General features: G+C 41.5%; 1 protein-coding gene across 1 annotated transcript in view; it reads right to left on the bottom strand.

The window, feature by feature from the left end:
* Positions 1–27,221, bottom strand: part of DOCK1 (dedicator of cytokinesis 1) — a 696,032-nt gene that overhangs the window by 44,429 nt on the left and 624,382 nt on the right. The window contains exons 41-45 of the mRNA XM_082266717.1: positions 23,433–23,574; positions 20,137–20,218; positions 10,871–10,955; positions 6,343–6,429; positions 5,441–5,617 (exon numbers count right to left, since the gene is read on the bottom strand). Of these exons, the coding sequence (XP_082122843.1) occupies positions 5,441–5,617; positions 6,343–6,429; positions 10,871–10,955; positions 20,137–20,218; positions 23,433–23,574 (573 nt within the window). The remainder of the gene's footprint in view (positions 1–5,440; positions 5,618–6,342; positions 6,430–10,870; positions 10,956–20,136; positions 20,219–23,432; positions 23,575–27,221) is intronic.

Raw genomic sequence — 27,221 nt, 5'->3', positions numbered from 1 at the left:
ACCCGCCCAATCCGAGTACTCCCCATTAATCATCACCCTCTGGACTCTCCCCTGGAGCCAGTTCTCTATCCAGGTACTCACCTTATGGTCCATACCTACCTTCCTTAGTTTGTACAGTAAGCGTTTGTGGGGAACGGTGTCAAAGGCCTTTGCAAAGTCCAGATACACCACATCCACAGGCTTACCTTTATCTAGGTGGCAGCTCACTTCATCGTAGAAGGTTAATAGATTGGTTTGGCACGAACGATTTTTCATGAATCCATGCTGATTACTACTTATAATACCGTTTTCATTACTAAAGTCTTGTATGTGGTCCCTTAATATCCCCTCCAAAATCTTGCAGACTACTGATGTTAGGCTGACCGGCCTATAGTTACCCGGGATATATCTCGGCCCCTTTTTAAATATTGGTACCACATTGGCTTTTTTCCAATCAGCTGGCACCATACTCGTCTGTAAACTATCCTTAAAGATCAAGAATAACGGTCGGGCAATCACCTGGCTGAGCTCCTTAAGAACCCTCGGGTGCAAGCCATCCGGTCCCGGGGATTTATTTATGTTAAGTTTCTCTAGTTTAGCTCTAAGTCTATCCTCTGTTAGCCATGGGGGTATTTCCTGAGGTGTATTATTTAATTTGGCCTTACAAGCTAGGTTCGTGTAGCCCCCCGATTCTTTTGTGAAGACTGAAGAGAAGAAATTATTTAACACTTCCGCCTTTTCTCTGTCCTCAGTGGCCATATTTCCTTTATCATCTTTTATGGGGCCAATGTGTTCTGGCCTCGCTTTCTTACTGTTTATATACTTAAAGAACTTCTTGGGGTTCTTTTTACTCTCCTCCGCTATATGTCTCTCGTGTTCTATTTTAGCCGCCCTGATTTCATCTTTACATTTCTTATTACACTCTTTGTAATGCTTAAATGCTGCCAATGACCCCTCAGTCTTGTATTTTTTGAAGGCCTTTTCTTTAGCTCTAATATACATTTTTATGTTGGAGTTTAGCCACCCAGGGTTTAATTTTGCTCTTTTAAATTTATTTCCCTGTGGAATGCACTGGCCAATCCCCTTGTTAAGTATGCTCTTGAAGCACTCCCATTTTTCCTCCGTGTTCCTTGTTCCCAGGGTTCGATCCCATTTGATATTTTCTAGCAGCGAGCGCAGCTTTGGGAAATTGGCTCTTTTGAAATTCAGTGTCCTTATATTACCCTTGTGTTCCTATTACTGTAATTAATACTGAAACTTATTGACCTATGGTCACTGTTTCCTAAGTTTTCCCGTATTTCTATATCCGTGAGCAGGTCTGTATTGTTGGTAATCAGTAGGTCAAGTACCGCATTGTTTCTTGTCGGTGCATTCACCATCTGACCCATGAAATTGTCCTGCAAAACATTTAGGAACTGCCGAGCCTTGGCTGAGTGCGCGGTTCCTTCTGCCCAGTCTATATCTGGATAATTAAAGTCCCCCATTATAATGACATTTCCCATCCTTGCTGCCAATCCTATCTGTAACATGAGGTCCGCCTCCCCCTCCTCCCTCTGGTTGGGGGGCCTATAGCATACGCCCAATATTACCTTCCCCACCGTGCCTTCTCTTTGAAGCTCTACCCATAGGGATTCTGCCTCGTCCTTAGCTCCATTATTAATATCATCCCTCATATTTACCTGTAAACTGTTCTTAATATACAGACATACCCCTCCCCCTTTTTTACCTTCTCTATCTCTGCGATAAAGGGAATACCCCTGAATGGTCGCCATCCAATCATGAGAGCTGTCAAACCAAGTCTCAGTTATCCTCACAAAATCTAAGTCCTCCTCAAACATCAGCAGCTCTAACTCTCCCATCTTGTTGGCCAGGCTTCTGGCATTGGTATACAAACCTCGTAATTTTGATTGGTTATATTTATCCTCATTTGATGTTTTTAGGCTGCTCTCTTGATTTTTCCCTGTACCCACCCTGGGTTTAGGAGCTCCGAACACCCTACCGCTAATGCCCCCATTTCTGCCCTCTGAAACTTGCTTTCCACTGGCTAATTCTACATCTGTACCCTCCCCCCCATTCCCTAGTTTAAAAGCCCCTCTAACTTTTTGGCCATCCTCGCACCAGTACGGCTGCACCCACCCCATTTAGGTGCAATCCGTCCCTACCAAAGAGCTGGTGACCAACTGAGAAGACGGCCCAGTTCTCCAGGAACCCGAAACCCTCCTTACTACACCAGCTCCTCAGCCACTCGTTAACTTCCCTAATCTCCCGCTGCCTCTCTGGTGTGGCTCGAGGTACAGGTAGTATTTCGGAAAATACTACCTTGGAGGTCCTAGTCCTCAACTTAGCGCCTAAGTCCCTGAAATCGTTTAGGACTCTCCGTCTTCCTCTGCCTATGTCATTGGTACCCACGTGTACCATGACAGCTGGGTCTTCCCCAGCCCCACCCAGTAATCTGTCCACCCGATCCGCGATGTGCCGAACCCGAGCGCCCGGCAAACAACAGACTGTTCGGCGCACACGGTCTTTGTCACAGATTACACTGTCTGCCCTTCTAATAATTGAGTCCCCTACCACCAGCACCTGTCTTTCCTTTCCCTTTCTCCCGGCCTCACTGGAGGAGTTCTTCCCCTGGCAGCTAGGGGCGTCCCTCTGCTCCAGCAATGCTGGTCCCTGACTGGTTTCCCCAACATCACACAACGGGGCGTATCTATTGGGGTGCTCCAGCCCAGGATCAGCCTCCTTGCCTTGTTCCCTTCTACCCCTCCTAACTGTCACCCCTCTACTCTGCTCTGATGCCTGCACCTCCGATACTCCGCCCACCTCTGTGCAGACCCCTGCCTGCACCTGATTGGTACAATCCTGGCTCTCCTCCGGTATGGACATTCGTCTCAGTGTTGCCAGCTGCCTCCCTAGATTCAGGACCTGAGCTTCCAGGGAAGCAACGTGCTTACATTTTGCGCATATGTATTCGCCCTAAATACATCTACCTTATACAACCGGGAAGAGACCTTTTGGGACACATGGAGGCCGTGGCAATATTATGTCTATACTAATGCCTATTTGCAGGAAGACTCCCAACCCAGTTAAGCTCCCGGACCTGCTACTGTGAGACCCCAGCAAAGAGAATTTGCTTTTTCTTGATTCTCTACACCTCCTCATGTTTCCTCTCAGTGCCATCTAAGCATCTAGCATTTACTCTTTTCCCAAGTCTTCTTTTATTCCCCGCATTTTAGGGGCCTCTGACCTCGCTCCTTTTACACGTGTCCTCTACCCCCCCCACCTCATTTTTCTGTTCCCCTTCAAGCCACGTCACTATTTCTCCCTGCACCCCCTCTTCAGTTTTGAGCTATATCATTTGCAGTTTTCTGCAGTCACCCTGACATTGTACTTTGCCTATTAGGTGATATGCCCTTCTTGGGTTATTCTGGTCCACAGGGCCCCTTGGGTGACCCGTTTTATTTATTTTTCTTGCCATACATGGTTGTATTCATATGTTGTTGTTCATATGTGTATGCTGGATGGACTCTCAGTTGTCTCTGAGACTTCTATGTTTTTGCCAGCAATTAACCGATTTGAAGTCGGTTATATTTTGTGTGCTTTTTATTGCTGCGCAGATTCTGTTGCTTAGCCCCCCGATATGGATACTTGAATACCTCTGTAACCTATATGACAAAATAGTGTATCGCTAAGCGTCTAGAATGGAGGCGCCGAGCCCGTGACATCACCCCCGCTCCCCTGCCAAGGTGGGGAGTCGGCTGGTGACTGATGTACTTAGCGCTCTAATAGCTTGTTTTTAGTAAGTTTATTTGCTTTGTGGGGGAACAGTAAAACTTGTGAAGTAAAGTACACTTTTTTTTTATGATCCGTTGGGTAACTGTGTGAGCATATTGGAGAGACCAGAGGAGGCGGCCATCCTGAGAATACTGAGGAGGATAAAGGAGCTTCTATCTGTGGATTCAATGCACTGGGGAATACAGAGCAAATGTGTGTTTCTTATTCCAATTGAGGCGATCAGGTCTTTCACCTGGTGATGGATGTGCACAAATGTGTGAAAAAATATTGAAGACACTTGGGTGTTGATTCTCATCACTTCACAACATTGAACTTTTTTTCATATTATTTACACTGAATTTTGCTTTTAATACACATGTAATTTATTATTATTTAAGAGGTTATTGATGAATTGATATTTATTGATGGTAAATGAGTATTGCACTGCACGATTTTTTCATAGAGTATCTGCATTAGTGGGGTGGAATCACTATTGAGTGTTTTAGCAGGCAACATGTGCTATTTGTTTATTTTAAGAATCACTTTGAGCATTTTTTGGTATTGGTTAGTTATTAATTGCGCTGATTGTTTATGGTTCATTTGATTACCTCTAGAAGAAAAATGCTGACTATGACCCTATGAACACCATCCCTACAATCAAGAATGGAGGTGGAACCATGATGCTTTGGAGCGGTTTCTCTAATAAATGTACAGGCCAACATTTTCCCATTAAGGGGCCGATGGACGGGGCAATGTATTGTAAAATCTTGGATGAGAATCTTCTTCCCTTAGACAGAACACCGAAGATGGGTTGTGGATGGGTATTCCAGCATGACAATGACCCAAAACATACTGCTAAGGCAACAAAGGAGTGGCTTAAGAAGAAGCACATTAAGGTCATGAAGTGGCTTAGTCAGTCTCCAGACCTTAATCCTATAGAACATTTTTGGAGGGATCTGAAACTTCAAGTTGCCAAGAGACAGCCAAGAAACCTTTAGGATTTAGAGAAAATCTATACAGAAGAGTGGACCAAAATCCCTCCTGAGATGTGTGCAAACCTGATAATCAACTACAGGAAACGCCTTAGCTCTGTGCTTGCCAACAAGGGTTTCTCCACCAAGTACTAAGTCATGTTTTTCTTGAGGATCAAATAGTTATTTTACTCACTGAACTGCAACTTCATTTATAGCATTTGTTTATGTATTTTTGTTGATATTCTCTACCATTTAAAATACACCTATGATGAAAATTATAGACCCTTCATTTCTTTTTAAGTGGGCAATCTTACAAAATATGCAGGGGATCAAATAATTATTTTTTTTCACTGTAAGCCTGAACCCCAGGGGAACCGACACCTTTACTTTTTTTAAATAATTAAGAAGGTGAATAAAACTATAGATGAATCCAAAGATCTTTAAGAAGGATAAACATTTACATTGTATGCTTAACAATACATTTGGAACTTCAAGGGGAGAAAATTTTTAAAATCTGGAACAGCTGCACAGAAACCACTTTGCTTCTAACTTTACCTCGTTCAGTTAAGATTTGAAAATGAAAGCTAGAAGCTAGTTGGTTGCCATGCAAAGCTGCTTCAGATTATGGTGCTCTAGTCTAAGTAAATCCCCCTCAATATGTAGAGAGAGAGAGAGAAAGAATATACACACTGTGTCAAAAGCAAGTAAAGAATTACCTTCTCATAATTTGCAAATCCCCCCATTACTGCTGGGTCCACAATACCATTCAGGAGTAAGGAGAGAGGATTTATGGGTAAATTGGGGTCATTCATGTGCTGCTGCACCATATTATTAATCTTTTCATTCGTGAGCTGCATCGTCTCAATTGCATTTTCCAGTGGACTTATCTCTACCTAGAATGAGAAAGAAAAAAAAGACATTAAACCAAAAGCTTTCCCGGTATATTTTAAACTTATGGGGCAGCAATAAACGTCTAGTAACTTTCTGGCTTCAAGCTCTTTCTAGTATCATACTGCACAGAGTTCTTCATAGTACAATTTCTACAACATAATACAGACACAGAATCCTCTTCCACCATGAGCTATCTCATCAGCACAATATAATTCCTCTCCATGCTAAAGTGTGTTTACTGCGGGTGATATAAATATAAATTGTCCAAGTATGGGCACAATCCTCATTGGTTCAGCCCAGCCTGTAGTGCAAACTCAACAGAGAAGGGAGGGAGACCAGCTTACCAGAAGGGGAACACAAGGCTGGGATTTCAAAAACATTGCTGAATAACAGTTTTGCCAGAAAGAGATTGCCTTGACGGTCCATAAACAGTCAATATAGCTCTATAAATCAATTTAACCCAAATACTGACCATTATCATTTGAAATGCTATTTGCAATTTCCAAAGTCACGACTCTCTCAGCCAAACAATAAAGCTGCTGAACTGTCATGGCTAACTCTCTGCACTCCTCTCCATAATTTTCAGTAACTATAAACATGGATGTGGTACTGCTGAACATGGGATTCTCAGTGCTGCTCGGTTCTGCAGGCAACAAGCAGCCAGTCTCAAATGCAGGAATGTGTGCCTTCCCAACAGTCATCTACTTGTAGTTTACTTTGTAATTACCGTACTCATAGCCTTCACTTCAAACCATCTCAGGATGCCTGGAAGCTTGTAAACTATTGAAAAAGTCGTTCTCTCAATCCACATATTCTGTAATTACAAGAGACATACATTTATATTTTAATAAAATTACAGTAGCAGGCATGGACATTAATATTGCTCTGGCCGAAAGAATATGGATACTCCTCCGAATCATTGAGTTCAGGTGTTTCCAGTGAAGGGTACTGTTACTACAGCATATAAAGCAGTGGCAGCTGGTGAAGTTTTCAGATGGTGGGGCGCCAGACCCTGCCCTTCCTTTTTGACCCCTCCCACTTATCAGAAGCCCCACCCCTTATAGCCTCCACCCATTTGGTTCCCTGTATTTCACTTGCTTGAACATATTCTCCCAATATATCCCATATTAAGGGGTCTCTCTTAGTACTAATATAACACATAATAGGTAGCAGGGGCCCTATTATGGGATATACTGTGAGAGACACCCTAAGCGATATACTGAGAGACCCCCTATTATGGGATATACTGACAGAGTGGGAGAGACCTCCCCTCCATATATGGGATGTATACTGAGAGACCCCTATTATGGCAAATACTGAGAGAACCCATATAATAAAATACTCTTTCAGCATTGCATAATCGGGAAGGGGGGAGGATGCAGGTCGAACATGCAGAGAGAGAAGAGAAATAAAGGAGATTCAATGCTTCCAAATACATACAGGTTGCCAATCTCATAGAAGCTGAGCAGACAGAGCCAAGGGGGTAGAAGGAGCTGTCCCCCGATCTGCAGTGCTGACTGAACTCACATGTGTCCCGACTCCCCGCCAATTCCGTTGCTTCTCCTCACAGGCCAAGCCGATCTTGAGACCCGCTTCTTGATTGGCCAGGAGGAGGAGCAGGAAGACAATAGTGAATGTTGATTCACTAATGTCACAAGTGGGTGGGCTCGGGGCACAGTGCACTGCGCCCTGAGCTCAACCCTTTTGAAGCCAATTTGAGCCTCAGGCCCTAATTATGTGCTTCTAAAAAAAACAAACAGAAAAACTCATAGAAATCCATGCATCAGGCTCCCCACATGGCGATTAGGGGCCGGCGCATGGAGAGTGTGGGGGGGGGGGGGGAGGCGGGAGCCCCAGCGCCCTTTTGGATCAGCCACCACTGATACAAAGACAGTTTAGAAGATTTCACTTCTACAAAGACATGGTTTGAGAAGTTTGGTGTGGAGGCCTGCACAGAGCTCTGACAACCCTACTGAACACTGCTAGGGTGAATTGAGATGCTAAGTGCAAGGCAGGTCATCTTAAACAACATTGTGCCCGATCTCACAAATGCCTTTGGCTAAATGGACATGAATTCCCACAGCCATTCCCCAACGTTTTGTAAAAAGCCTGTTGGAGAATGTTATATAGGCAGCAATTTTAAATTATTGCCTATAGTTTTGGTATGGGATACCCAGCAAGTTTATACAAATATGTCTACAAACATTTAGCTACATATTATATCCTGTACATTCATCATAAATAATTTAGTCATGGGTCTTTGGGTCAGTAAAAACAACACAGAAAAGCCTAAAATCTTCAACCTGTTTTGTCACCTGTGCGAAGTCACATTTGTGGAAATCTAAACCAGTAAAAAGATTAGGTCCCATTACAGAGTGGAGGTTTCCTTATTCTTATCCAAGGAGACATAGTCACATAAATACCTCTGTAATGGTGTCGCACACTGGATTTTAAATTAGAAGCATTCAAATTACAAGGGAGGAAAAATACTAACTAGTTACATTTCGCGTTCTTAGCAACTTCTTTTTTAAAACAGTACCCTGAATTCTTTACAAGTTAAAGCGTAACTCCACTTTTGTTGAGAAAAAAAACATTACCCTCTGGGTGATCTATGTACATTGCAAGGATTAGAACTACCTTTGTTGCAGAGTCCTACCTTTTGGTTTTCTGAAAAAATCCCTGTGTGTTTCTCTGTGCTCATGTAGGAAAATTAATCTAATGGGAGTGGTTTCATGATTATCCATCAGCTGTGGCACCTACAGAGCACTAATGAGGCTCTGTAGACGTGTTCCTATTGGGAGTATCTAACCAAAAATTACATTTTTGTTCCAGGGGATGCCTGAAATCTGACTTGTATCTTAGTGCAGACTTCTGGTAAAAGTGGTGAGCCAATCAAACAAGCAGGAAATTATGTTTCTGGGGTGTGGACAGTACACATTCTGTGTACAGAACAACTCCAGGAAACCATATTGCATTGCATTTGCAGAAAATTAGAGCGGCTGCAGATTGAAAAGGAAAGGTAATTTTTAATAACATTCAATGACAATATGACTTGTGTCCCAATTATATACGCTATACTTTTTTTTTCTTGTTTTATTTCGCTCCCTCCCACTAAAGTGGAGTTACCCTTTAAGCTCAGACCTATCCAGGGTGGAAATTGTGTAGTTTTTTTTGGCAAAAGATATTTTTAAAACATATAGAAGTATATATGCAAAAGATAATTGTAAAGCAACACAGCTTTAGAGAAGCGCATGCTTGGTATGTTGGCCTGTAGTTCTTGGCTATACGCAGTAGAGGGTCATCACGCTACAAGAACAGTGCTTGTACTCTATGAGAAGAAGCAACTTTGCTGGTAAGATCATGAGGGTATAAAAAAAATAAATAAATACACACTCTATATATATATATATATATATATATATATATACATTGAACTAAGCCATCATTTGTTTCTTACATTCACTTTAGGGTATTTTTTGTTTTGTACAGATAAAAGAAGGCTTTGAATTTCTCAAGGATTTTATTGTTGCCAATGTCCCAAGTGCATACGTTTGCCCTGACTTTCTATCTAGCTGACATAACAGAGATTGACAGGATTAACTTTGGTCAGCTATCACAGAGATTTCCCTTCACCCCCATTTTATTATGATCAGTGCATACAGTATATCTCAGGCAAATTGAGTTCCACCTGCTGGTATCTGACTGAATCCTCATTGCTTAATGTGCTTTATTTGACCAATAAAATAATTTCGACTTACCTGTAACTTCTATATCTTGGAGTACAGTACAAGACACGGGTAATATATACATACACCATAGATTATAGTGTGTACCTTCAGGTGATTAGACACTAGCAAGCTTTTGAGGACAAGCCCCCCCATGGAATGCCTCCCTTATGACCTACCCCACTCTGAGTCCTAAGTTTTGTAACAAGCAGAGTAAACCAGGGAAAGGAAGGGTGGGTGTCCTGTACTGTACTCCAAGGTATGCAATTTACATGTATGTTAAAAATGATTTTATCTTAACCATACAATACAGTGCACGAGCAACATATTCATAAACCATGGGATGTACCGAAACAATGAATACGAAGGGTGGGCAACAACTAGGCAAATGGAACTGTGCCAACAGGCCCAAAAAAACAACAGGGGGTCAAAGGTTCAGAGTGATGATGCAAGAACCTTATGGCCTACAGCTGCATCCACATAATTTTGAGAAGGTATGAATAGAAGACTAGGTGGTGGCCTTACACAGTTGAAATACAGAGGCTTGGTTCTGAAAAGCCCAGGAAACTCCTACAGATGTGCTGGACTGGGCATGCAACAGCACAGGAGGAGGTTTTTGCTTCAGAGCATAAGTTCCCTATCTACCATGCAATGATGGATTTTGAAGCAGGGTGCACCTTGCGAGGTCCCAAGGAAACAACAAACAGGGAATCTGTTTGATGGCATTCCTTTGAAAGCTTAGGAGCAGGGCACAAGGGTGGCAGAACAATGACCTCATTGAGATGGAATGCTGAAACCTTCTTTGGAAGAAAGGATGGTCTTGGGCTTAAAGCTGGGCACACACTTTGAGGTTTTGTTTTTGTCCAGCTAGTTGGTTGAATGAAAACTCACAGATTCCTGCATCCACACAAGTAATGTTTATTTTATTTTGACAGCAGGGACCCCCCTCCCCTTACCTTGTCAAAATACACTGACCACCGCAGCACTGGCTTCAGCGGGCTGATCAAATGCTGGTTAATTAGCAGGACTGTTCCATAGAAGCCAGTCTAATGGTCAGCTTCTTTTGAACAGAGAGGTACAGATGGATTCCTGCTGAACCAGACGGAATTTTGATATGTATATACCCAGCTTAAGACAAACTTGTCATTGTGAAGTATGAGGAAAAGGCTCATTACAGGAGCCTTGAAGGACCCAGTGCCCAAAGCAACATTACAGGCTGTCCCCACATCGTGGGGTCTGGGTACAATTCCCAAGGTTTTACCGAGGTGAGGTGTTGAAGACAGTCAGCTGTTGATTGAAGAATTGTAACAATAAGCTAGTGAAGCTGATTTCTCTGTGAAAAAGAAGAGGTCTATTACCTTCAAACAGTAGGACTTGTGGGTAATTTAGGGTTATAGGGCAGGTGCCCCAGGGGGGCATTTACTCAAAAAATACGTGCCTAAAATCCATGGTGTCTGAATATACTACCTGTGTACTGTACAAATAGATAATGTGTTTGATAGAGTATCAGTAATGCTCCAGCTTACTTACAGAAAATTCATTGTCAGGATCTTTTTCTCCTTTCCTTATGGGTCTGGAGTACTGGAATCGAACAACCTCATTCACCCTGTAAAAACTACAAAAACACAAGACAAAGAGGTCAGTGATTAGTGTTAGCAGTACACAAGGTAAATCTTTAGTTTACGTAAATTCTAGCCAGCATAAGCATCTGGCTTTTCATAACTCTTGGTGCCAAGGTTTCACCCTTGGACATCCAATTTAACCCAGAGGGAGGGAAGGGAAGTCACTCTGGCTGCTGTATTTTCCATCTTCCCATTACAGAAACTGCAGCAGAAAGAGGGAGACCATTGTCCATGGTTTTATAATGAAGTATAAATGCAACACTCTATTGAGAAGATTGTGTTGTATTCATTTCTGAGGGCTTTCTAAAACATATGAATCATATATACACACATTTTACATTGTAAAAAAATAAATAAAAAACATGCAAAGTTATCAGTGTCTAGGCTGGCTGTCCATTGTGTGGTTTCCTTATATTTGGCTGGCTCTTATCTATGCTTTTTGCGAAGGAAAGGAGAAACAAGATTTTGCATTCTGCTCGGTTATGATTACGAACTCAGCAAAATAACAGGCTTGTGTTACATATAAGTGTAATGCAAGATAATAGGCAGATTGTTTTTGGTCAATAACTAAGTTTAACTAATTGCATTTTTTTTTTAATTTCTCAATGACCCCAGAGGTTATACGTCTATAGTTTTCAGGTCTGCACCCATGCCATTGTGTTGTTTTTTTTTTTTCTCTCTGGTGTGTATACCAAGCCCTATAGTACATGTGTGTCAGTAATTAAACTGATGAGCTTAAGCATGAGTATTAAGGAGCCCACAGATTTCAACGTGCATTTTTGAACATACTTAGGGCAGGAATAGACAACCACCCAAGGCAGAACTCAACAAGAGTGGTGTGCATTCTTAATTCAATATTGATGTGCTTTGTGTATTTCTTCTAGATCTGTGCAGTAATCCAATGCAAAACTTTGCCTCTGTGCAGGAGTTTCTTGTAATAAAGACCGGTCACTGCAGTTTATTCTCCTTGTGCGGGGTGACTGATCTTGTGATCTCTGAGATAGAGCAGCGCTTCCACCCTTATGGTAGTAGGCTGTTTGTGCATCATATGCATAGGCATATCATGTGTGATATTATGCAGAGAAGGACAAAATCATAGGGCTTGCTTGTATGGATACCTCTATGACTGGATGGAGACAGTGGGGCAAATTTACTAAAACTAGAGTTTGTCAAAATCTAGTGCAGCTGTGCACAGAAACCAATCAGCCTCCAAGTTTAAGGCCCCTTTCACACAGGTGGACCGTTCAGATCCGCCTGTCCGTTTTTTTGGCGGATCTGAGCGGTCCCCCCATGCATTCCTATGGGGCATCGGATGTCAGCCGATCCGTCAAATCTGGACGGATGGAAACCCTATTTTCCATCCGTCCAGCGGATCGGATGGCATCGGATGAGAACAGACCGACGGTCCGTTCCCATCCGATTTCCCCCATAGAGATGTATGGGGAACTGACAGCTGTGTCTCTGCACACAGCACGGAGACACAGCTGTCCTCCTGCTGCTCAGCGGGGGATCGGCGGCTCGATCCCCCGCTGAGAAAAACGGACTCCGTCCAACGGACGGAGTGTGTGAAAGGAGCCTTATTGTCAAAGTTTAATTGAACAAGCTGAAGTTAGATGCTGATTGGCTACCATGCACAACTGCACAAGATTCTGAGTGCTGCAGTTTTAGTAAATCAACCCCAATATCTTCCTCTTTTTGTCATCTTAAGCGGATCCATTGATATCCTTAGGGGGGCAGTGTAATCTTCCAAGCCAGCTGGTGCGGCTATCCCCTGGGGACACTATTATGCAAAACACATATGGAATGGAGTCTCTGACAGTGACGTCACCATGCACAGTTGTGATCCCTAGCGCAAAGTTTTGTGCCTTCAGGTTTGATTGGAATATCAAACTGTAAGTAGAAGATCTCTCAATAAAGCAATATTTACTTGGTAATACACTATAGAGTATTTTATATATCCGAATCTTGCCCACGGCTGTTGCAACTTACTGAGCGTCGTGATGTACAGAGTCACCGGGTAGCTGGAGCAATTAGCTATAACCTCTGAGGTTTTGTCAAATCTGGGTGCGGTTTGCGGTTAGCATATTATTAAAAATGTATGGCCTTTATCTGTGAGGCCTTTGGCTCTGGTAAGTAGTTTGTGTGCTCACTTGGTTGGGGAAGACACACTGAAGTAGGTGTAAAGAGTCAGCGGTGGATGCAGTTTCATGAATGACATCCGGATGGACTTTTTAATATGACATTTAAGAATTTAGATTTTTTGTTTCTTAATGGTTTATTGCATGGTCACTTTATAATATTCCACCAAGTACATTTTGATTTTTAAGTTCTGTTGCATTTTACACAAGTGGTAATGCACCTACTGTGTTCATGAGAGTTATATATGAATTGCTTTTTATAGGTTTTATGCACACTATAATAATGTACTTTGTTGTTAGGATTTTTCCACCGCCTGCAGTCTGTTAAATCTCAGATCTACAGGACAGGTACCCTTCTCATGCATGCAGGAGCACCTATGAGTAATTAAAAAGCTATTAGGCTATTATGCATTAGAATATTGAAACTCCTTGCTTTAATGAGCTTGACAAATTGAAATATGTCATGATAACAGACTGTACCTTTCTCCCCAAACACAGCTCAATGTAAATGATGTAAAAAAATAATTTAGAGGAGTTTTAACTGTCTCGGCATTCCATAATGATCGGCGTAGAAAACATGCCTGTGGATGAAGTCCCCGAGGAACCACATCTGAAAGACTTATCTCCGGCTATTACATAGCCCCAGGCATTTGTGTCTACATTGCTGCAGCACACCGCTCTTTACATACCTCACTTAGTCCCTAATCTACACTCCGAGCAGCCACACGCTATGTCCCATAGGAACCCCTCCATACAGCAGGGAATCCCAGTGTAAAAACTGCTTTTTTAAATGCCCTGTACAGAATTAAATATTGAACAGAAATAAAGATAAACAAAGTTTTCCTAGTTTTACTGTGATACCAGTGAACAGGTTTTACTGTGCATTTAAAATGGAAAGTGGCCAAGACTTACTATAAATATCTATTCTCATAATTGTATGAAGAGCCAACAAATATTGTAGCAATTTATACTAGTAGATACAGTATACATACTGAAACAATTGTAACAATACAAAGCATTAAGAAGGAGAACCCTTTTTTTGTTAATCTAAGGGCCCTTTCACACGGGCGCTCCGTATGTCCGCAAATCATCCTATTTTTTTGCGGATGATTTACGGACATAATGTAAGTCTATGGGATTGCGGATGTCAGCGGAATAGCATCCGCTGACATCCGATTTTCTTCCTTTCAGTTCTGTTCCGTTTTTTTGGAACGGAACAGAACCCTATTTTTCCTCCGTTCAAAAAAGGGAAAGGAAGGAAAATCAGATGTCAGCGGTGTCATCTGCTGACATCCGCAATGCCATATACTTACATTATGTCCACATATCATCCGCAAACGGATGGGATGATATGCGGACACACGGAGCGGATGACACAAATGTCATCCGCTCCGTGGAAAAAAAAAAAAGTCCCGCAGCGGAGCAAAACACCGGAGCGGCCGTGTGAAAGAGGCCTAAGACCCGGTTCACACTACTCCTACTTGGGACGCGACTTGTGTGACCTCAAGTCGCCCCAAGTCTCTTGTCATTACAAATTCAATGTAAATGAATGAGAGCCGTCTTAATATGCACTACTGAAGTGGCTCCGACTTCAGAAAAGGTTCCTGTACTACTTCAAGGCGACCTCTATCCGACTTGTGCACATAGACTTCAATGGGAGTCGCCTCCAAGTCGGATCCTTATCTATTTTCAAGCGACTATGATCAGACTTTTCAGGAAGAAGAAAAAGATTAGCCATTCCCCACAGACAAAGTCGCCTATCATTTAAGTCTGTGCACAAGTTGCGCTAAAAAGTCGCTTCTTCATGGGGCAACTTTCTGGTCACGGTAGTGTGAACCGGCTCTTAAAGCGTATGTAAACCCCTACAATGTTTTCTCCTTTTGCTCCCTTTTAGTCTATTAAATATACCACTGAAAGAATGTGATCATATCTGTTCCATAAGTGCAAACAAGTACCTGTACCAAAAAGCTTGTGAGCGAGCTAATAACTTCCTGTGCACGAGGAGAAATTATGGAGATGAGGCAGAGCGAGGAGATGAGGGCATAGCTTTGTTTATTGTAATGCATCAAAAATTAAGTAGGCAGGGCTGACACCATGTGCTTAGGAATTCACAGCTAAAAAAAAAAAGGTGTTCTCAAGCAGTAAGGTATGTACACTATATACTTTATACCTGGCGCATCAATAGCTTTTTTTTTTCATGTTTCAAGGGAAAAACATTGGATAAACATTGGGGAAAATGTGCATATACTGCAGATCTGAAATATATACATTTCTTTAAAACTTGCCTTGACATATTCCTTTAACCAGTTGCTGACCGCAGAATGTAGGTTTACTGCTACAGTGTGGTTCGGCTGTGTAGAATCACGTGTATATATGTGATTCTGCTGTTCTGGGTAGGGGGTGCCCGCCACTTGATTAGTCACAGCACTAGCTGATCAGGGGGTGCCGGCCAATGGATGTCCACTGGCACCCACTGATCGGCGAGTAGGAATGGGATAAAGCTCTGCCTATATAAACAATACAGAGCTCTGTTCTGTCAGCGGGCATTTTTTTGTTTTTAGTGAAAAAAAAAAAACACAGAGGTGATCAAATACCACCAAAAGAAAGCTCTATTTGTGGGGAAAAAAAATTACATACATTTCATTTATCTACAGCGTTGCATCATGACCACGCAATGATCAGTTAAAGTTACTCAGTGCCATATAGCAAAAAATGGCCTGATCATGAAGAGTGGGAAAATCTTCTGGCGGTCAAGTGGTTAAAAAGGACCAGTTAAAAATAGCCATTTGTAAGCTCCCTACCTGTCAGAGCAGAATAAAAAAAAAAAAAAAAAAGCAAAGCCTCCATCCAGGCTGACCAAACTCCTGCCTAAACACAGGGCTATCTTTTGTTTTTTCTCATGTAATTCAGACCATTGTCAGTTATTAGTACTGAGCTCAGGCAGTACATAGAATAGCCTTACAGCTCGACAAGGAGAGAATACAAGTAAATAATCAAAACGTACACAATCCTTGAGAGGTAGGCTTCATTGATACATACCAACTAAAGATCAGAGATTCACAAATATCCACTGATAGCAGATTTGCTTTAAGATACCATATAAATGAGATGGCAATCACCAGATTTACTCGCTTTTGACATAACCGAGCAGTGATCTCAGGTCCAATGGGAGCCTCTTATCCTTCCTACCTAGATGCTGTTCTGGGGGGGGGGGGGGATCAGAGACTGTAGAAAGTCTATTTTAATTGCTATCTCTCCCTCTCTCTTGGCTAAGGGGCACTAGTCTCCTCTCTATTCATAAAATGCTCTGCCAAGGCCCAGCCCATCCTGCTACCTGAGGGCAGTCAGACTGTACATACACAACCAACTACCATCTAATATCTATTGGCAGGTTCATATTATAACAGGGAACTGTGAGAAAGCAGTTCAGGTGCAAAATGGGCCGAAAAAATAAATATTTGATGTGATATTTTAATTGATGTAGACAAGCATGTAAAATGCAGCTTAAGTGCATTTTTCAATCTGGTGTTGAAAATATTACTTGGGTCATAAGTGTGCAAGAACAAGATAACAACACTGTTGTACAATATTGACCTTCACACTTGGATAGGCTGCAGCAGAAGGTGGAGCTGGCAGCTTAGGTCCAAAGAGCCCGCTGCCAAAATCATCCATTTCTAAAAATAACATAAATCCTCACTTGGTAGATATCCCCTTTAACAGCAGCTGTTTGCCGATTTTCTACACTTATCTCCAGCTTACAAAAAGCTTCAAGCGTGTAACTACAGCTATGGCAGCCTATGGGGGTGTAGGAAACACGAGGAGCCAGGTACAGTCTGTCTGTATAAAGATGTATCGAGGTAACAGTAGCATATTCAAACAAAAGAGAAAAAAATGAATGTAACATTCATTATAATGGCTTTAATATGTACAGACAGATCTCAGTAAATTTGAACTATATTGGCCATATATGTCATGACATTGCCAAATGTGCCTGTACATAAACAAATACAATATAGATATGTGCATTTAATATGTGTGTGTGTACAGTATATATATATATATATATATATATATATATATATATATATATATACACACACAAACACACAGCACAGTAAGTATAAGTATACACTTCTAGCCAGTAATATGGCAACTTCAAAAAAATAAACAGGACCCTGGTGTATGATAAGGCTTACCTATAGGTACTGTAAATATTTCCTAAACACGCACCGTTTAGGAGATATTTACTTTGCATCCGTTCCTTCAGAGCCCTGTGCCGTGAATGTCGGCTCCCGCGCGCATGCGCAGGAGTGACCTCATCGCGGCTCCAGTCAATCAGATGGCCGGATGCCGCAAACCCGGAAGAAGGGCGACCAAACATGTCACCCGTGAGAGAGGTGAGCCTTCGGCACTGCGGGGCTTCGTTCTAAGGTAAGAATTTCATTCAAGTATCTCATTCAAGTATTTCATAATGAGCTAGTATGTGATGCATACTAGCTCATTATGTGTTTGTCTTTCAGGTGTTTGTTTACTTATTTTAAGGGGTTGTAAAGCTCAGAAAAATTAAAAAAAAAAAAAGTCCAGGTACATCAAATCAAAAGGTGAACAAAGTCCTACGGTTTGTTTTCTTTAAAATCCAGCCACAGCTGAGTGGAAAAGCCTGTCCCCTGCCAGCATGCTACCGAGGAGGACCCCTGCTTTTTGTTGGAACGCAATGGTCTGTTTGCAAAGGACTAATGCTAGCCATACACCAGTCAAAATTTTATTCAAACGCATTTTCAAAAAACGAACACACGGTCGTGGGAACAAATGATATTGCCATCATGTAATGGCCGAAGTGCGAACAATAAATCCGTTTCTCATTAATTTTTTACTTCTGGGTCACATATACACAGTACCAACTGTTCAATTTTTAATGGGCGAGAAAAACAATTACCTTGCAATTTATTGTCCCGTTCGACAGAAGTTTTCCAAACTTTTCCTTTAACTTTTTGGCTTAAAAAAAACCGGCACACCTGATTTTCAATTTGTGCCCACTAAATGGATGAAAAACAAACTAACTGTCATGACAAATGACAGATCTTTGAACGATTTTTCTTTTAGTGTATGGGCACCATAACGCACTCCTTGGTGAGTTAGAACCAAAGTTCAATTAGCAGAGAACATGAGCTTTGCTATTTGCAACACTATGGCTCTCAATCAGCAGGAGCCTGAACCTTTTTAATCAGACCATTGCTTCCCCACAGAGCAAGGATCCCAGCTGCTGGCAGGGGACCGGCTTTTTACTCAGCTGTGCACGCCTTAAGTAACAAAATGCAAGACACTGAACACCTTTTGTTTTGATGCAGCTGGAATATATTTAGTGGATTTAAACTAAAGCCACAGTTAGGCTTTAACCCTATGTAAAAATACTGCAGCAGGGCAGTCGCTCTATGCTGGATCAGGTACATGATGTAGCATTTCCAGGTAGGGGGCGCGCACACACCTGCTGCCCCACCTGTAGTGTCATTCAGTACAGCACAAGTCAGTCAGCAGGTCCCGGCCAATGATTTATGGCCAGGACATGCTGATCAGCTCAGCGAATCAAAGAACAGAGCCCTGTGGTTTCTAACAACACAGGGCTTTGTACACATAGCAGCAATATGGATGTTCTTTGCAGGGAGAAAAAACAACCACATCTCTTAGTAAAAGCAGCACACATTACAACATTGTCAGGCACACAGTTAACCCTTTGGTTGCCCATAGATGTTAACCCCTTCCCAGCCAGTGCCATTTGTACAGTGACAGTGTAAAGCATTATCACCAATAACTTTCTAAGTATCACTGGTAATGTCAGTGTCAGTTAGTCAGTTCCCTCCTCGTGTCAGTTAATGTCAGACTTTCCACCTCACACAGTCCCACTAGAAGTCGCTGATCACCACCATTACGAGTATAAACAAAAAAAAAAAAAAAAAAAATTCCAGTAAATATTCACTCTATCATTTGTAGACGCTGTATAATTTTTACGCAAACCAATCAATATACACATTATTATAGTGGTAATATACACTTATTGGGATTTTTTCACCAAAAACATGTAGCAGAATACAATTTGACCTAAATTTATAAAGAAATGTGATTTTTTTTCTTTAAATTTGTAATCGATAAGTAAAAAATATTGCTTTTTTTTCCCCTTCAAAATGTCTTTTTTTCATTCGCATAATTACAAAAAACCATCAAAAGAAAGCTCTATTTGTGTGAAAAAATTGATATAAATTTTATTTGGGTACAGCGCTGCATGTAGATTATGAAGGAGGTAAAACTTTTTATAGCTTAAGTGGTTAAACAGGATCGAATTAAACCAAATCTGCTCCTGTGATGTAATATGAACTCCCCCTTTTTGCACTGACGGGGTGATGAAGTGAAGGGGGTGGGTACAGACACAAAACTTTCCAGTGAGTCAGTTCCTGAACTGTAAAATAGCTGTTCCAATCCAAGTAACTAATGTAAAAATAAGCAAATGTAGCTACAACAGTTTTTAACAATATTCTGCTTTTTAAATTAAAAGGGGTAGTATGTAGTGCTTCTTATATAGGGCTGCATGATGTACTGTTTTTCTTACCCCAGTGCTAGAGCATGATTGTGACGTACTGCGATAGTATGCTGCTCTGTGTCCCGGGGGGGTACCCTGCCTCCCTCCCTTTACACACTGTAACAACGCACAAATCTGCATGGGTGAGCCAGCACTAGCTCACTATTATGTAACATCTTTTTCGCATCTGCTGCACAATTTTAGCCCTCCTGGGGATTACTGTATGATCACAAAGAGGAATTACGTAAATTCAGTAGATGAATATAAGCTTTGCTAACAAACTGTGGAGACATCAGTTAAATAATCATAAGAGGTTTTCTTTTTTGCAACGTCATCCTACTAATGCCATCTATGAACCTTTGGGAGGAAATAAAATTAAAAATAAAGGTGCAGTTACATTTGCAAACTGTAAAAGCCAGCAGAACACCAGATCTGGTATGTATAATAATAATAATAATAATCTACCTTAGTATCTGCTCAGAGACATGCTTATTCTTAAACTTCGGGGGCAATTCAAGAAGTGGTTTCACTGTGAAACATTGAATATCTGTTTGTCAGAAAGTAAAGGAAAATGCTGAGAAAATAATTTCCATCTTTGATTAATGTGCATCTAAATCCAAAATGTTTTTTTCATCTTTTATAATCAAGGAAGGGGTTACCAGCCCCGGTCAGGTTTTTATCCTGGTCTATGTTCCCACAAAGGAAATTTACCCTCTTATTTGTCCTGGTAATCATGGTCATGGGGACTTAAAGTGTGAGAAAACCCAACCGAAAACAGGGATAGAGGGGGAATTTGTCCATGGGCAGAGCCGTCCCAGTGACATCTGTCCAAGACAAGATTCCCCTTAGCTTGAAGAGACTCTCATTTCCTAGTGTGTTATGACACAGGAAGTGAAGGAAAATCTCCCCAATAGGACACAGACCCAATCAAAAAAACCTGTCAGGGAGTTTTAACCATTTCCTTTTTTATCCAAAACAAAAAGTTTTTGTTTTTAGATATGAGGGGATTTTAACAAAAACGGAGCAGACAGAATCTGGAGCAGGTGTGCATAGTAACCAATCAGCTTCAGTTTGTTCCGTAAGGCCCCTTTCACACAGGCGGACCGTTCAGATCCGACTGTCAGTTTTTTGGCAGATCCGAACGGTCACCCCATGCATCTCTATGGGTCATTGGATGTCAGCTGACTCCTGATCCGTCAAATCTGGACGGATGGAAACCCTATTTTCCATCTGTCCAGCGGACAGCGGATAGACGGTCCGTTCCCATCCGATTCCCCCATAGAGATGCATGGGGACCTGACAGCTGTGTCTCCGCACATAGTGCGGAGACACAGCTGTCATCGGCCTGCTCAGCAGGGGATCGGTAGATCAATCCCCCGCTGAGAAAAAAGGAGTCTGCCTGGTGGACTCTGTGTGTGAAAGAGCCCTTAAGCTTTGAAAATGAAAGGTAAAAGCTGATTGGCTTCCATACACAGCTGTTTCTGGTTTCATAAATGACCCTTGTATTTTAAAAAGTTGTAGCCAAAGGTTAGCTGGTTCCAATCATAAAGACAAGGCCTGTATCTGCTGAAGGATACTAATTTGAAGAGAACCTGTCAAGGTAACAGACCTTTAGGAGAGACAATATAAAAATACTACTAGGTTCCCTTCAATGACGCCAACCTGGCAAATCATTGCGACTTGGATCAAAAAAAAAAAAACCTTGGGCACTGCTCAAATACAATATGCAGTATTCTATTTAAAGGCACATAGACATATACATGAGTGACATGTATGAATGTATAAAGTATATTGTAAATGCAGTGTGTTGAAGATAGTGGCTTTTCTGTATTGGTGACCATTTGTCATAAAAATTTGTTTTGCGTTATACATCTCTCCATTAGCTCTCCTCTCCTTTGTTGCCCATTGCGCTTCTGTTCATTATTCTACAAGCATAATGCGCTGATAAATTCACAGGTAAGCCACAGCAGGCACACAGTACAACAAGAGCCAGAATGTTGCTTAAGAGTAGCCAATCATTTCCCCCTCTTGTGTAGTGATTGAATTATAACAGCGCTAGCAAAAATCATTAAGACCAATAAATAGTGAAATAAATAATATCGTGAATGCTATAAAACAATAAACACTTTTGAGACCTTAGAAACCTTTAAAAAACTTTTTTTATATATAAAAGTCCCTTTTATGGTGATCAAAGTGCTCAAGTGCAAATCCTTATTCCTTGGTGCAATAAATAAGGTGCTCGTGTGCAGAAAGCCGTCCAAATAAGGTGCTCTCGTGAGTGACCCTCCAAGTCCCCTACTCACCGCAATGAAGATATGTCAGTGCATATAATATACAGGCTCCAATACTGCTCCAAGGTTAGAAAAGGGCCTTTGATGGAATCGTTCCAATAAGATGGTATTCGTATATTCCAAACATATGCAATGAAAAGAAGGGGCCAATAGTGTAATACGTTCAAGTTTTTTTATTCCCCAATAGTTAAATGTTGTACTTACTAGATAAAAGATCAAATTCGCAAGGATGGACAGACCGGAACGCCGCTACGGCGTGCGTTCCACCTAATCCAGGAAGCTTAACCGGAAGGGACTATGCGTGGTTCGTGTGCCGGAAGTTACGTCAACGCGTTTCACCCTTCGTGTGGGCGTTTTCAAAAGAAAAGGGTCTTTTGAAAATGCCCACACGAAGGGTGAAACGCGTTGACGTAACTTCCGGCGCACGAACCACGCATCGTCACTTCTGGTTAAGCTTCCTGGATTAGGTGGAACGCACGCCGTAGCGGCGTTCCGGTCTGTCCATCCATGCGAATTTGATCTTTTATCTAGTAAGTACAACATTTAACTATTGGGGAATAAAAAAAACTTGAACGTATTACACTATTGGCCCCTTCTTTTCATTGCATATGTTTGGAATATACGAATACCATCTTATTGGAACGATTCCATCAAAGGCCCTTTTCTAAACCTTGGAGCAGTATTGGAGCCTGTATATTATAAGCACTGACATATCTTCATTGCGGTGAGTAGGGGACTTGGAGGGTCACTCACGAGAGCACCTTATTTGGACGGCTTTCTGCACACGAGCACCTTATTTATTGCACCAAGGAATAAGGATTTGCACTTGAGCACTTTGATCACCATAAAAGGGACTTTTATATATAAAAAAAGTTTTTTAAAGGTTTCTAAGGTCTCAAAAGTGTTTATTGTTTTATAGCATTCACGATATTATTTATTTCACTATTTATTGGTCTTAATGATTTTTGCTAGCGCTGTTATAATTCAATCACTACATACGTTTTCCAAAGATTTTTCTTGGATGCACAGCAGCTGCATACTTTGTCACTTATTAACGACACTATTGTAATTTTTGGTGTTAAGCGCTGTTATAAATTTGTTTTTCACATTTCCCCCTCTTACCATAGTCCATGGGAAACAATCAGCACCAAATGTAGAGACGACCACTGCTAGAGAAAATAGGCAAAACTGACATCTTTCAGCCGTTATTAACTCCTACAGTGCCTGATTATTGCTAAACACAGGACCTAAACTTGACATTTTCACACAATGGTCTACATACTAACTGTTCTATTTGTTAATGTGCACATAGCTATAAAATACAGTATCGTGTCTGTCCAATCAATCACTTTCTTTCCACCCTTCAGGCCCATGTTAGGAGAATGAAAGTGGATTTCTGATTGGTGGCTATGGTTTACTGCATTATGCCATTCCTTTTTTAGTAGAAGACAACTTTATATTCAAGGATACACTGTCCAGTAGAGTTCTTGATGTCATCTCCTGGTGCAGAAGTTGTCTTCATCTTTTCCGCATTGGGAAACTGGGTTAGCAGCCGAGCCTCAAAGTCTTCCCGTCGCTCGTACTCTTTGCCTCTGTAGATGAACACTTTGTTCTGCAAAACAGAAGGTAAAAACAGATTTAAGTGCGCAGATCACACAACCCAAAAAAAACGTTCTTCCTTCAGTTCTTAAGACCCAAATTTAAGAATATCGGCCCTTGAATAATAAAGCGCCTTTCAAAGCAATTTTCTGAGAGGTCAAACAAAAATGCTATTTTCTTTGGTGTTTGTATAGATAGGTAACTGAGAAGGATTTCCTATTAAATGGATTTATTTCCTTTCTGAGGCAGAGTGACAGTGGGAGGTTTATGGGTTTGTTATTTCACAGCCAGATACAAAATCTGAAGTTTAAGTTCCCACATTCTGATTGGCTACTTAATATGATTACTAATCGACAATGAAAGTATGGGAACTAAACCCATATGGGAACTCATCAGATCCCATTGTTCAGTTATTGATACAACTCTCTTAAAGATTTAGCCATTTTGCAACTGCAATCTTTCTTTGCAAATTTCATAACATTTCTATAAAAAGGTCGCCTATCATGCGTCTCAACGATAGATGGACTCTTCATAGGAATGAATGCAATTTTTCTGCTTATCCATGGGCTGCACAGTGTGGACCTGGCAGGAGCATGAATAGGTGAGTATAAGACTTTGAGCAGCAGTGCTGAAGGGGGAGAGAGGCAAATTAAAGAATAATTGTATGAACATATAGTTATTGCTCAACCACATTCAAGGTGTGTGGCAAAAAAAACAAAAAAGACTCTGCCTGGAACAGATTAGGTAAAGAAAGTTTTTTTAGTGAAGTGTTTAATTGGAATTTCTTTGAAATAAAGTTAATCTAAAGCAAGTATCCGCTTTTTTTCTAGTTCCTTGAAGAGTAATGGGTAAAACGAACCCGTTTTTAATCAGTTTAGCAGCAGCAACTTACCCACCCCCCCAAGGAAGGATGCAAGTCAACCTCAGCCTTTTTAAAACATTTATAAATGATAAAGCGTTTGGGATTAAAAGTACCATTTCAGTATTTGCAGATGACACCAAGCTATGCAGTGGAACATCCCTACAGGATGTCTCCCGTATCCAAGCCGACCTCAATGCGCTGTTTAATTGGGCAACTGTGTGGCAAATGAGGTTTAATGTTGATAGATGTAAAGTTATGCATTTGGCTAAAAACATGCACGTCTCATACATACTAGGGGGAGTCAATAGTGGAGAAAGATCTGGGTGTTTTGGTAGATCATTGACTTAGTAATAGCATGCAATGCCAAGCTGCAGTTTCTAAACCTAGCAAAAGGCTTTCTTGTATTAAAAGAGGTATAGATGAGAGAGATTGAGAGAAGAAAGAGAGAAGAAAGAGAAGAAAGAGAGAGATCATTTTGCCCCTGTAAACATCAGCAAGACCTCATCTGGAATATGCAGTTCAGTTTTGGGCACCAGTTCACAAAAAGGTTATTGGAGACTTCTAGAAAGTGCAGAGAAACCAAACTGATAAGAGGCATGGAGGAGCTCAGCTATGAGGAAAGATTAAAGGAACTGAAATTATTCTCTCTTGAGAAGAGGAATTTAAGGGGGGATATGATCAACATGTATAAATACATAAGTGGTCCATATCGTGAATTGGGGGAAAGTTATTCATTTTAAGGCCATCACAGTAGGACAAGGGGGCACTTTCAAGTCTAGATGAAAAAATATTTAACCTCCAAATATGGAAAGACTTCTTCACAGTAAGAGCTGTGGAAATGTGGAATAGACTTAGACAAGAGCGGTTTCTGGCCAGCTCAGTAGATTGTATTTAAAAAAAAGGCCTGGATTATTTCCGAAGTCCACAAAATATACCTGAATACCTATATTTAATAGGTATTAGCACCAGGAGTAGTTGATCCAGGGAATATCTGATTGCCTCCTAAAGAATCAGGAAGTCATTTGTTTAATTCGCTGGAGCAATATGGATCATGCTGTGTTTGGGGTTTTTGCCTTCATCTTGATCATTTGTGGGTATATGATTGTGTATATGGAGGTTTTCTATTTGTGTGTGTTTTTTTCTATTGGTTTAACTAGATGGACTTGTGTCTTTTTTCAACCAAATGATGCAACTATAGCCCCGTACACACGTAGCGATTGTCGGCCGTAAATATTCGGCCGCCGAACGATCGGCCGATTGTCGGCTTGTTAGTATGATGCTTCCGACAACCGACGGCGACTTTTCGGCCGAACAGAATCTGTTGTGCAGGCAATAAAATTTTTGTTGGCCAACACCAGAACGGCCGATTGTTCGCCAGTCAGTACAGAATTCGGCCGACAAACAGCCGATTAGCAAGACTGGGGATGCTCAGAAAAGAAAAAACACACGGAAAGTTAACCATCACATGACATCACTTCGGCAGTCGGCTGTTGTTGGCCGACAAAATTCATGTGCAGTCTTCTGCAGTTTTCAGCCGACAGGACAGCACCGGACAAAAGACGGCCGATCGTTCGGCCGGCATTCGGGACGTGTGTGCGGGGCATTAGTCACATAAACCACTGAGATTTCCCGCATCATGTTATTTTCTGGAAAGAACGGTACAGAAAAGCCCCTAGCACTGAGCAGGCGTTTTCTGAGAGACTTTTTTTTTTCCAAAGGACAGGAGGCTGTCTCCTTAGCTGTAACTCACTTCTTTATTTATTTTAAATATATTTTTTTCTCTATAAAATGGTGTGAGAAAAACAAAATACTGATCTTTAATTAAGGCAAGTACCCTGACTCTGGCACCACCAATTTAGCTTCAACATTCTTGTACTACATTCAGTACACTACGTACCTGCCAGGTAATCCAGGACACACAAATGGCAAGAGAAATAAGCAGCAAAGTCTAAGACCCGGTTCACACTAGCGCGACTTGTCAGGTGACTTGGTCGTCTGACAAGTCGCGGTGGGTCGCCTTTCATAGATTAGCACAGGACCCGTTCTAATAGGAGCGACACAAGTCGCTCCGACTTAGAAAAAGGGTCCTGTACTACTTTGGGGTGACCTGGAGGCGACCTGCATAGACTTCAATGATATGAAGTCCGTGCATGTCGCGCCGAGGTGCACCGCGACTTCACAGGTCGTCCCTATGTGAACGGGGTCTAAAAGTTAATAAGTCTGGGCCACTCAAGCTGCAGTTCATGGTCTTTCAATTTATGTTGTTTTGGGCACTGGAGTTTCAGTACCAAATTACTTGCAGCAGGTGTTATTTCTGTTAGGGATGCACCGATATATCGGTCGAAAATAGGGGAAAAAAGTTGCCGAAAAGGGCATGCTGCGTCCCATTGACTTCAATGCAAGATCACCAGCCACATTAATTAAACTTTTAAAAAAAACTGTCCATTTTGGTTTTCAGCCAAGATCATCCTGAATTTTCAGATTTTGGTGCACCACTAATTTCTCCACACGTCACACCAAAGAAAACTAATTCTAAGTAAATTCCTCTATTTTATCCTCAACCTAGTACGTAACCGGGCCTGGCCTCTAAAACCTCAACCTAACTTCTCCCTAGCCCTAACAATGAATCTACTCTCACCTGTTCGTATACCTAAACCTAGCTTCACAATTTCCCCTACCTATACACTAGCCCTAAACGTACCCTCACCTGGACCCTAAACATCAATTTTATCCTAGCCCCCAAGCATAATATTTCACCCCATACCCTAACCCACAAGCTAACCCATAACCTTACCTGG

This window comes from Pelophylax lessonae (genome assembly GCF_965119305.1).
Source record: "Pelophylax lessonae genome assembly, chromosome: 9".
NCBI lineage: Eukaryota > Metazoa > Chordata > Amphibia > Anura > Ranidae > Pelophylax > Pelophylax lessonae.
This window is presented reverse-complemented; position numbering and strand designations above follow the sequence as displayed.